This window comes from Mustela lutreola, chromosome 14 (assembly GCF_030435805.1).
Source record: "Mustela lutreola isolate mMusLut2 chromosome 14, mMusLut2.pri, whole genome shotgun sequence".
Taxonomy (NCBI): Eukaryota; Metazoa; Chordata; class Mammalia; order Carnivora; family Mustelidae; genus Mustela; species Mustela lutreola.
The window spans coordinates 64090894-64103835 of record NC_081303.1 but is presented as its reverse complement, the minus strand read 5'-3'; the positions used below and the strand labels follow the sequence as shown (position 1 = coordinate 64103835).

Sequence of the window (12942 nt, the reverse complement as noted above, 5' to 3'; positions counted from 1 at the left end):
GCTTTAAAAATCATGTCCTCTGGTTTTCTTAGTGGCAAAGGGAAGATCTGGCTAATTTGATTCCACTGTTCCCTTGTGTGCTGAGAGGACGGAGTTTTTAAGTTGTATGTTTCGAGTTGTATTGAAGGTTCACTAATTGTAATTCCTGTGTCTTATTGAATCTAGTTTTTTTTTTTTTAACTGTTCTTAAATGAAAGTCAAATAAGGAATACTGCATATTGACATTGTTAATTGCCAGTTGGAAGCAGATGCTTAGACACTATAATAAGGCAAATCATCAAAATGCCATGTTTTAAACTATAGTTTCTGTGATTGTGTTCTGTACTTTTTTCTTACTGCTGCTTGATTGTGCTGATGCCTTGCTTCAAGAAAGACTTGCTTGTCTCGCATGTGTCTTGAACTTGTTTTATTTAGTGTCATGTGTTTTTGATACATAAAGGAATTAATTGGCTCTTTCTGTTGCTGCAGTTACTAATAATAAATACAAGTAGAATTTACAGGCAAGGTTAATTTGGTGTACTTTTCATTAATAACCCAAATTTTAAAGGTTTTAAGTTTTAATAAAGTTCTACATGTGCACTTAGTTCAAATACATGAATTCTGTTTCACCACGGTCAGTTCTGTAGGTCTGTTAAAGTGAGGAGCACAGTTCCCTCTCTTCTTCCTTCACGCCCCCACCCCAGAGAAACACTTTCAGCTCTTTTAGATCAGTGTTTTGGTGTTTTTATTGCCTGTATCTCTAAATAATGTGTGTGTTGCTATTTCTTATTTTTTATTTAAGTTTTAGGCATCCTCCTCTGACTCACAATGAAAAGAGGGGACATGAGTCTCTTACTTTTTCTCAGACCCTCTTGGTTTTCTTGTAGTTAATTATTGTTTTCCCTCGTTTGTTTCATTTTCTATGTCTGTCCTCTTTGAATTGTCTGAGTTTCCTACCAAGGTGTTCTTGTGCCTCAGCGTTCTTTCAGTTCCGTCATGGAGACCGCTCTGCTAGAGCCTTCTGCCCTGCTCCGCGCTGCTGCGGAGGCTCAGCAGTCTTCCGTGCTCGGCCATCATTCTGGGGTTTCCTGTGCTTTTGTTCTGTGATGGATCGATCGCCTGGTTCTTGGAACTCTTGTATCTTTTTATGTTCCTCTTGCTTTGCTCTGCTCTGTCCTTTGGTAGCTCCCTGAGAAGGGGCCAGGGATGAAGATCTTTGAGACCTTGTATATGACCTTTTTCATTCTGAGATTTCATGAGGAGGTATGGCGGGGCTCTGTTTTCATCTTTATCCGTCAGAAGAACAGGTGGCTTCCAGTGTGGAAACTCGTTCTGGGAAATTGTCTTGAATCCTTTATTTGTTCTCTGCCTTGTGTTCTCCCTGGAACTCGTAAGCAGATGTTGGGCCTCCTGGACTGGTCCTCCAGGTTTCTCTTCTCTCTTTTTTTCTATCTCATCTTTTGGCTTTGCTTTGTGCTGGATTGACTCAGCTGTATCTTCCCGACCTCCTGTTGAGTTTTTCATTTATATATCATGTTTCCAAGATTTTGTTTCTGTTCTCTGATTTAAAAAAAAGTTCTTGTTCTTGTTCCTGTTTCATGCTTCGAATACTGACATTAGTAGAAATTCTTCTTGTGATCTCGCTTTCCTGCGGATTATTTTGGCTTTCTGTTTCATATTAAAAGCATGTTAAAGACATCTCAGAGGTCTGGATAATCTTGAATATCTGCTCATGTTTAACATGGAGGACTAAAGGAGCAGTTAGCAGGCCCAAAACAAAGAGTTGGACTTGTCAGCTGAGCCTCACTGTAGGATGACCTTGCTGAGTCCGTTAGTTGGAGCATCTCATCTCTGTGTTAGTAACTTTATCTCTTATCTCTTGGAATTGGCAGTTTTTCCAAGGAAGTTTCTTTTAATTACCTGCCTGCAGTGTGAAGGCTTAGCTGTCAGAGCTTTGGAGCTGAACGGAAGAGGACCGAGGGCCTTTCTGTGTAGTATCATGCATTCACTTAATTTTGTGCGGTACCCTCTCCTTCAACTCCTCCTGGTACTTGCCAGGATCTAGGCACGCTCCTCCTTGCAGAGTGACTTCCTTCTGTAGTGGGGGTGGGAAGTGGCAGTGCCTCATTTATGAACAGAGAGGGGATGTTTCTGTATGGTTTTCAGATCACAGAATTTTGTTGTTATCTCCTCTTTGATTACACTAGTTTTCGGGGTTTGTACTTTTCAACAGCAACACCAAAAAATCCTTTTCTTTAAATCTTTCCCCTTTTTTTAAGATTTCATTTATTTGAGAGAGAGAGAGAGCGCGCGAGCACTAAGCGGGGAGGAGAGGGAGAAGCAGGTTCCCTTCAAGCAAGGAGCCCAATGCTGGGCTCGATCCCAGGAGCCCGGGATCATGATCTGAGCTGAAGGTGGATGCTTAACTGACTGAGCCACCCAGGTGCCCCAATCCTTTATGTTTTTTTAATGGGGATACAGGAGGGAATGAAAGTAGATGAGTATTCTTCAGGCTGCTTTGTTTATCCATACGTCTGTGGGACCTCTAATCAGTAAGCATCATGTTGAAAACAGCACAGTTAAAACTTTTTTTTTTTTTTTAAAGATTTTATGTATTTATTTGACGAGAGAAATCACAAGTAGATGGAGAGGCACACAGACAGAGAGAGGGAAGCAGGCTCCCTGCTGAGCAGAGAGCCTGATGCGGGACTCGATCCCAGGACCCTGAGATCATGACCTGAGCCGAAGGCAGCGGCTTAACCCACTGAGCCACCCAGGCGCCCCCAGTTAACACATTTTGCTGGGTAGTAAAAATGATGTTATTCTGGTGACGGACCTTTGCGTTTCTGTTGCGGCTTTCCTCACCTCCTCCACTTCCTTCCCTTTGCCACCCTTTCTGCCCCTTGAGGTGCAGATCTCATATTTCGGGTTCATGTACCATTCAGTCAGATTACTGCTTTGTTATTTTGTAGCTCACTCTTTCTTTCCAAGCTCTGTGAATAAAATGTAAGTGAGACATCACTGAACTAAATTTAACACCATGGCTCGGTGAGGCAGTCATTAAGGACAGAGATAAAATGTTATTCTGTGGACACTCTCCCGTTCTTAGTAACTTAGCATTTTTGTTAAAGCATCTTCTGCTAAAGGACTAGAGGGGTAACTGGATTAGCTGGAACTCTTTAAGTACATGTTCCTTTGGAGAAAGAGCTTTATTTGCAGAGCATAGTGTATATGGCTGAGAAAAGGGGAGAAATGGATGAAGGGGACAGTGAGATGTGGGGTGAGTAATCATCTCAATATCCTCCTGAAAATTCTATAACCCATAATTTCTTAGCCTGGCTTTTCATATTGGTGAGAAATTAATACATAATTTTTCTGAATCATAATTAAATAAAAGTTACCTAGTTTATTACATATAATCTACTGTAATACTGATAGGAGACATTTCACTAGCTTACTCTGTATTAACATAATTTTTTTTTTTGGTTGTATGTAAGTGTAAATATTAGGATCTGAACTCTTTAGCCAAGGCAGAAAAGTCATGGCTTTAAGGTGTTCATTTTACAGTAATACTTGCTTACATCAACCTTCCTTTATTGCTATAATTTTTAAAGCTATGTTAGTGTTTCAGTAGTATGTAAATATCATAGTTTCCCCCCCAAACCTCATCCCAACTCCCTTGCCTCTGCCCCTACCTAGTAAATTTAAAGTAGGTAGAGACTTCTCTCTTTGATCCCCAAAAAGGAAAGTTTTCAAATGAAAAATTTTCAAGTAAACCCCAGTAAATAAAAGGGTAGCTTTTCTGGTGGAAGTGTGTTAAGGGTTCTGGATTCTTCTCCACAGTCCCAGGCCTGTCTTTCCCCCACTTGGTGGTGTCTGCCAGGGGAACTCCTTGAAATCCCTGGGACACTTCAGAGTAATTTGATCCAGAAATTTTTAGAATTGTATAATTTAGAGCTGAACAACTTAAAATCTTTTAATCCAAGATTTCTTAGATTTCACTGTCCCTGACTATCCTATGGAATGCTTGTTAAAAATAGATTTCTTTAGCCTTTACTTCAGACTATCACATTCATTGTCCTGTATGGTTAAGTGGCCTGAGAATCTGAGCTAGCCACCCAGTAAGTGATGATTGTAAATAGTCAGGTGTGAGAAACCATCTTCTCCGGCTCTTGTCAGGTGAGGAGGCTGAGCTGCAGTGACCTGGAAGAGGTTTCCCAGGCCGGCTTGTCTAGTTGTAGCTTTCTTTAAAGAAACTATATCTTCCTGGCTTAAGTACTGAACCGAGGAATCGCAAATTAAGTCTTCAATCATTTTAGCCCAGTTGAAGCTAAAAGGAGGAATCTTTAACTAGTAAGGATGATCTTTAAGCTAACTCAAGGAAGGAAGGAATGGAATGATGATCTAGAGAGAGGCTGGTCGTGATTTACTACCAACATGAAACAGAAGCCAGGAGGAGTAGCAGACACGGGGAGTTAGGGAGTTAAAGAGCTTTTCAGGCTTTTATGAGTGACCCTCTGAGTCACTGAGAATTTTCATATTATTCTTTTAAAATAACCCCAGTGGTAACAACAACAGAATAATACAAAACAAACACGGCCAAGTTCGGTTCGCGTACCCTCTATTTCCTACATCCTCCTTAGCGCCTCACTCTGTACATACGCCTCTATCTACGTTTTTCTTCCATATGCTTTATTTAGTGTCTACACACTGCTGTTTTGTGTGGTCACCATGGATCATTTTAAATTGAACAGTGAAGTGAGGAAAATACATCCGATCCAGAAGGGCATGCTATTGCTGTTTTGGAGGTGGAGTTAGGTCAGAGCACAGCGAGTAGAACCATTCATCCAGTGAATCCGCAAATGTCTGTTGATTACCTGTGTGTGCCCGGCCCTGGCTCAGTACTGGGAACACAGTGGTCCCTGTATATGTAGTTTGCAGACCAGCAGAAATGTCTTGTTTATACTATTGAGTTTGTAGAATTGCCTTATTATAGTGACCTAATAATGTTTTGCTTTTGATTGTGATGTGTTGCCTAACACTGATTAAAACTGATACTAAGATACAATACCTATATTCTTTGAAAACGGATTTTTCCAGTAATACTAAAGGACATATAACACTTACCCATAGGATTGATACATGACCCCGCAGGATGATTTTTCCTCATCTTCTAATAACAGAATTATAAGTTATTTTCAAAGGTAATATTTTGCTTTAACTAATTGGTTTCTTTTCACCTGTCAGGACTTATTCTTGAGAAGGAACTCTGAATTTTATGTAGCTTTCAATTATGATTGTTTCCTTTTTTTCCACCGGACAGTTAAATATTAGAGGAGATTTAGCAGGTAAAACAAAAAATTAGTAAATGCAGTAACAAAGAAAGCCAGTTAGTATTCCTGTGCTATCATTTATTTTATTTATGAAGTTTTAAAAATATCTGGATGTTTTAACACGAGGTTGCATTTGTTGCAGGTTATTGACCCGGTGGCGCCACGATATGTTGCATTACTGAAGAAAGATGTGGTTCCTGTGAATATCCCTGAGGCTCAGGAGGAGATGAAAGAAGTAGCCAAACACCCAAAGGTCACCCTGCACTTTCACCAATGTTATTCTCAGAAGGAGCAGGATAAGAAAAGGGAAAATGTGGCTTGGGGGCAGCTGTTGCATGGTTTTGAGATCATTTTCTATTCAATATTATTTGTCCGATTTGATACTAATTGAAGTAAATGTTTTTGTGGGTTTTTTGCTGAGGAAATTTATTTTAGTAATAATCCAAAACACATCTCAGAACTTTTCCACTCTGTGCCTTTGTTGTTGTTGTTCTGTAGAGAGAGTATATAAGTATATAATAGAAGTTCACCTTTTCTTGGAGTCCTACTGGAAGATCATACCATAATTTAGGCTGTTGTCTTTATAGGGAAGCTGAGGTGTGTTCTCTGTTAACTAGTTATTCATTGGTACCTTTGTCTTTAAGCCCAAACATTAGACCTAGTAATATTGAATCACAGTTTTTCTTTTTTTTAAAGTAGGCTCCATGCCTAGTTTGGGGCTCGGACTCATGACCCTGAGATCAAGAGTCGTGTGCTCTACCAGTTGAGCCAGCCAGGTGCCCTTTGAGTCACAGTTTTCATTCAGAATCTATCACACTGGCATTTAGTCTGTTTTAGAGAATGTCAGTGAAGTGAGAATGAACTCTGTCCATCTGAATTCAGAATATAAATCTTAGATACAAGTAGCAGGGAGTTCCTCTTAGTTAAACCATGATTGTTGTCTTCGTTATGACTGCTTGCTTGACAGCCTTGCAGCAAAAATAGATCCTTTTATTCAAGTTTTGTGGGTTGTCTATAAATACCTTCATTGTATAATGGAGATGCATAGACTGACTCACTCATACAATAGCCTAATGTACTCATAACCTTACTCAGAACTGTTATATACACAGGCTAACTCACATATAAAATAATAGGCATCTGAGTTGGAGCCTTATATGATTGTCTTTCTACATGGCAGTGGCTATTTTTAACTTTAAAGATTTGAGTTATTTTAGGGCGACTCCTAATAAGATTTGGAAAGAGTAGATGTTTGTGATAGATTTGACTTTGCCTTTATCTTACATCTGATTGGTTCAACCAGGCGATGGTGCTCTCTGTGTATCATGTCACTGACTACAGTTAGCTTAATTGTGAAGCTTACTGAATGCTTTGGAATTTGAGTGGTGAGAAAATGTCCTAAGGCGCTTATTTGTTAAAATGGTAGTTGTGTTCAGATAGCATAGTTAATAGTTACACATAATAAAGGATAAGTTTATTATTCATTTGGAGACACTCTTTAAATGATGACTGGTGTGCTCAGTGCGATCTGTGGAATCTTAGGTATCATTTTCCTCACTAAATCTTAGCCTGTTACCATTCTCTGAGCTCAGCAGAATGTAAGTCAATACAGCATCCTGATTTTTCTCAAATACATTGGTACATTTATTGAGTAATTACTAAATACATGCTGTGTAATATTTATTTCAAAAAATCTTAGACTTTTCTCCTTTTGAAGTCTGTTAAACAAAAACTGAGAGTTAACACACCATTCTTTTTATTCTCCAAATCTTTTTCCTTCTTTTATAATACATACTGAAAAGACAGAAAATTTATCTATCTATACAAATATGATACTCTTTTAATTTGTCATCTAAGATATGAAAGGTCCACAAATTTTCCTGCTGTGGTGACATCTGTTGTCCTGTAATGTTCTGTAGCCACTGATCAGAAGTGACTCCATTTTCTCCTTTGTTGCCAAGCACTAGTGACATTCTGAGGACTGCAAAGTAGATTCTGGTTGGAGGAACAGCAAAAACAAATGATAACTGTCTTAGCTCTGAAAACAAAGAATTTTAGGCTGGTAGTAATTGTAGGGACTTTGTCTGACTCCCATTAGCATTACTGCCATGTGGCTGGGATTCAGCATGTTTGATTAAAGAATTAAATGAATGAATATTAAATTTGCATGCTGGGTTCAATAAGTTGTTTCAGTCAACACTCTTCTTCTTTTTTCTTTTTTAATCAATCAGAATCCTGATGTTGGCTTGAAGCCAGTGTGGTACAGTCCTAAAGTTTTCATTGAAGGTGCTGATGCAGAGACCTTGTCGGAGGGGGAGATGGTTACCTTTATAAATTGGGGCAACATCAACATTACTAAAATAAATAAGTAAGAACTTTTTGTCTGTTTTTTAATAAATATGGAAGGGAATTCTTAGTTTATTCACTTATTAAAAATTACCAGATTTAGTCTCATTCATTTTCCCACCAGTAAATCTGCTCAGGGATAGAAACTGCTAATTCTGGACGCACAACAGGTTTCTTTTCCATGTGTGTCCAGTTTACTAATTGGGTATTGGGGTGTTTTGCTTGTGATACTGAAAATTACTGTGTCTAGATGTAAAAAAAAATAGTTCTCATGCTTACAGTTGTCTTGTCATCTGATTCTCATTGTACAGTTGCTGGGCAAGGGATCCTTTGGACAGATTTTGTATACATAACATTCTTTATCCTAAAATCTGTTTTAAAATTATTTTGTGATGAATACGTGCTTTCTAGTTACTACAGTGTGCTACACTTATTCTTAAGATTACATAAATGGAACATAGTATGCTAATAAAATTTATGTAAACTCTGAAGTCTGAATTGTCCAGTCATTACGTATGATTTCAAGTAATTGTTAAATGTTTTAAAATATGGTACTTTATATTTTTTAATGTTTAATGCAGATGACTTTAAAATTTGTAGATATGCTCATGTTTTTCATCAGACGAGTGTGCATCTGCTCCCTAGCAGATTTTATTTTATTCGTCTCTTAACCAGTATTTGTCTGGAACATACTAGAAGCTCAAATGTTTGGTTTGGCATTTTTCCAAAGAAGATTCCTAGCCATTTATTATAGGTACAGGACAAAATAATGCATTTATGACAGTTATGGTTTTCTTTTAACACTTTTCAATCTTATATCTAGAAGTGCAGATGGAAAAATTGTATCTCTTGATGCAAAGTTGAATTTGGAGAACAAAGACTACAAGAAAACCACGAAGATCACATGGCTTGCAGAGACTGCACGTGCCCTTCCTATTCCTGCAATCTGTGTCACCTACGAGCACTTGATCACCAAGCCGGTGCTGGGGAAAGATGAGGACTTTAAGCAGTATGTGAACAAGAACAGTAAGGTAGTCTCCTGAAAGACACCATGTTTCTTTTTCCTTGTTATATAAACTTTTTTTTAGAATTTTTAAAATTACTTTTGAGTATTTGGTTTTCAAGTAAAATGGAAAAGATCTGTAAAAGATCTGTTAAAATGAAAAGATATAAAAGAGTGATGTTTCTGTTTTATGGAAGGTAAGAGTTGAAGCACAGCGAGGTTAAAGAACTTGCTTATGCTTAAGTGCCGTGCTGCTGTGCCTTACAGCTAGGTCTGTCTGTGCTTTCCTCACTGCCGCTCATGGTGGAATTTATGGTGGGAAACTTACTTAAGTATGCAGGGATACTAATCAAGTTGATTAAAAGGTTTCCCTAAGTTAATTCATCGGTTCATCAGTTTTAAGTTTTAAAAAAATACAATATGTAATTGTTTACTTCTTTATTGTTTCACTGTATCTGCTTAAGTAGTAAAGTTTTTAACATATCTCTTTAAATTAAGGATAGTCCGCCTTCTGGAAAAACAACTTCTATTTTAGAGTTGTTTTCAGTGCTCTGATTTCTAAGAAGTTGTATTTTGGTTTTCTGTCATCTTTATAGCATGAAGAACTAATGCTGGGGGATCCCTGCCTTAAGGATTTGAAAAAAGGAGACATTATACAACTCCAGAGAAGAGGATTCTTCATATGTGATCAGCCATATGAACCTGTTAGGTAAGTAAATGTCAATGAGCATTTAAATGAAAATGCTTAACATTCTTACAGTAGTAAGATTTTAAATATTGAATTTCTACTAAAATACTCTACCTGATAATTCTCTATTCAGTTTGATATTTGCCTTTTATATTTAATATTTCAGACCTTAAGGTAACAAGCAGTAACTCTGAAACAGCATAATAATAACAATTATTGATTTCTAAAATTAAACCATCTTATAATTCATCTTCATGTAGTCTCAAGTATAAAGAGAAATTCCAATATATCGTTGGGTAAAAATTATTACTATTACCTTTTTATAGTATATTTTCATTAGATGCATTATAGAATATAAATAACGTAGCAGATACATTTAGAGGAAAATCGTCATCTCAGTAAAGCTATCAAAAATATTGAAGAGATGTACTGAATTCTTCTCTTTATATTTTCACTTGAGCTTTTACTACAAAATTTGAAGAAGTCCTATGCTTATCAGTAGCCTTGGTGGCAGTGGATTTTGCTGATTACTTTTAAAAATTGAGAAATTCTTTTAAATGTTTTACGGAAATTTTTCTGTTCACAAGCATATTAGGTGTTGTATGGAGATGCATTTGTCTTTCGGTCAAGAATGAGCACCCACTAGTGCCATTTCTGCTGGCAGGCAGAGGAGCTGAACTTTTGTCCTAGAGTTAGCCTGTTTATATCTATAAAAGATCTTAAACTGGAAGGTTATAATTAGCACTGTGAATTTTTATTTATGTATCCATTGTTTTTAAACTTCACTGAAGAGCTTCTGATTTGAATAATAAGAGAATGGACTGTTTATACTTCAAGAAGCATTAACATGATGCCAGTGACTTAATCTAGGAATTCAGTTTGAATTACTGTCACATAATTTTGTTCTAAACCTTTTTTGGCCCTCCGTTTTCTCTTTAGCCCATATAGCTGCAAAGAAGCCCCATGTGTTTTGATCTATATTCCTGATGGACATACAAAGGAAATGCCAACATCTGGGTCAAGGGAAAAGACCAAGGTAGAAACAACAAAAAATGAGGTAAACGTTGACTTCTGTGGATATGTCTCTAATCAACCATCTTTTTACCCCAGGATTTAGAATCTTTCTTCATGGTACCCACAGGCTAAGTGAAATTCTAATAGTTCTCTTTGTTAAGTTCAAAGAGATAAATGTTTCTTATGTAGTTACTTGAAGAAATAATAGATGTAAGTGGAATAAAAGAGAAATTTTATTCTTAAAAGATTGTGTTCTCAAATTTAAATATTTTAATTATTTCATTCTAAAAGTGATACACTGATTAAAAGAAAAAATAATACTTTATTTCTTTCCTGAATCTTATATTCGCCTTGGATACTACAGTGCTAACTTCCTGTTCCATAGTGATTTTCCTGTGGTGTTTGATTTTAACTTAGCAGCTGTAGAAATTTTAGTTTTACAAAGGTAGGACATCACTGAAAGGAATGTAACATGCTCTGATGTTATTGAGCCAACTTGAGCTTGTAGTACATGTAGTATTTGACAGATGTTGGACATGTTGCTGTTTACTTCAAATACTTAAAATATTTTATAGTGCCCCTGTGAATTTCCTGTGGCACCCTGGAGCACCTTGATGCATGGTTTGGGATCCCTGGGTGTTGGGTCTGCAGGGACATCTTGGCAGGTGGCTGGGAAGTAGGATTAGAAGATGTGTTAAGTGATTAGGAATCCAGAGGATGAGGGAAGGGAAGGTACAAAGTAGGACATGAGTTCAGGAAGTAGAATAAGTAATGTAGTAAGTCCTAATTTTGTGTGATTGAATAGGTAAATAAAAAATAACCTGAGCTAGGGAAGATAGAAACACGTAACTTTATTAGATACGAGTTTAAAACTCTTTTTACAATGGGAATGTCATAACTTGAGCTTTTAATTTATACACATTAAATACTGTGTGATCTCTGACAAAAGAAAATTAAAGGAAGAAAAGAATTTAAATAGAGCAGTTCTTAAACTTTTTAGTCTCAAGGCCCTGTATACTCTTTTTTGTTTTTTTTTTTAAAGATTTTATTTATTAATTTGACAGAGATCACAAGTAGGCAGAGAGGCAGGCAGGGCATGGAGGGGGGGTAAGCAGGCTCCCCGCTGAGCAGAGAGCCAGACCTGGGGCTCTATGCCAGGATCCGGGCTGAAGACAGGTGCTTTAACCCACTGAACCACCCAGATGCCCCAAGAGCCTGTATCCTCTTAAAAATGATTGAGGACGCTTTTTGTTTATGTGGGTTATATTTATCAGTACTTGGTATACTAAGAGTTGAAACTGACAAGTTTTTAAATTAAGGATTAAGAATTAAGTTGTTTTTTTTTTTTTAAATCTTTCTTTTTTTTTTTTTTTTAAAGATTTTATTTATTTATTTGACAGAGAGAAATCACAAGTACACTGAGAGGCAGGCAGAGAGAGAGAGAGGGAAGCAGGCTCGTTGCTGAGCAGAGAGCCTGATGCGGGACTCGATCCCAGGACCCTGAGATCATGACCTGAGCCGAAGGCAGCGGCTTAACCCACTGAGCCACCCAGGCGCCCAAGAATTAAGTTTTATTTTACTTATTTATCTATCTACTTTTTAAGAGAGAGGGTGAGAGAGAAAGAAATTCACGTACACAAGCCAGGGGCAGGAGAGGGAGAGTGTCTTTAGCAGGCTCCATGCCAGGCATGGAGTCCGATGAAGGACTTGATCTCACAACCGTGAGATCGTAACCTGAGCCAAAATCAAGAGTTAAACAACTTAGACTTAAAACTTAAGCCACCCCGACACCCTTACCAATTTGTTTTAAAATGGCAATAATGAACCCAATTATATTTATATAAATATGTTTTATGAAAAATAACTATTTTTTAAAAGTTTGAGTTAGAAGAATGCTGTGGTTTTGCACTTTTAAATATCTCTTTAAGATCTGACTTAGTCGCCTCAAAAAAATTGCACTGTGTACTCATGAAAGACTGACTCAAAATGACAGATTACGTCTTAGTGGATTAGAAAATAGCTGTGGCCTTACAGACCTCCTTTGAAAGGATCTCAGAAATCCTCTGGGTTCTGTATGCCACACCTTGAGAACTGCCAGTATATGTGATGAAATAAGAGTGACGTGGGGAATGTGGCTACCGAGGCTCCTGTTGGTCCCAGTGTCCCCCAGTAAAATTTTACGTATGCTGTAAAGATGCTAGTGTAACACTGTAAGCTTCTTTATTTATTTTCAAATTTTTATTTAAATCCTAGTTAGTTAACATATAGTGTAATACTGGCTTCAGAAATTTGTGTATTCTTGAGAAACTTTGTTCTGTAAAGCAGCATACTAAGAATGACAGGGCTGGTTTATTAGGAAAAATAGGCTTGGGGCAAAACGCTAAGAACCTGTGCGTCTCCTATAGCTTCAGTCAGCTGTTGGCTGGTTGGCAGTCATCAGAGGCCTCGCTGGACATCCATGGTGGCTCACTCTCACGGGTGGCAGTTGATGCTGACTGTTGGCTAGGAAAGGGGAAATGTCGCACAAAGTAGCTACAAGTGACCTCTTTAGTGTGATAGTGTCAGGGTAGTGAAACTTT

At 37.5% G+C, this 12942-nt stretch overlaps 1 protein-coding gene across 3 annotated transcripts in view; it reads left to right on the top strand.

The window, feature by feature from the left end:
* The window catches only part of EPRS1 (glutamyl-prolyl-tRNA synthetase 1), a 65586-nt gene that overhangs the window by 22179 nt on the left and 30465 nt on the right, over positions 1-12942 (top strand). For all 3 annotated transcript variants that reach the window (XM_059144950.1, XM_059144952.1, XM_059144953.1), the window contains 5 exons: positions 5455-5565; positions 7544-7680; positions 8482-8689; positions 9258-9370; positions 10289-10406. In XM_059144950.1, the coding sequence (XP_059000933.1) occupies positions 5455-5565; positions 7544-7680; positions 8482-8689; positions 9258-9370; positions 10289-10406 (687 nt within the window). The remainder of the gene's footprint in view (positions 1-5454; positions 5566-7543; positions 7681-8481; positions 8690-9257; positions 9371-10288; positions 10407-12942) is intronic.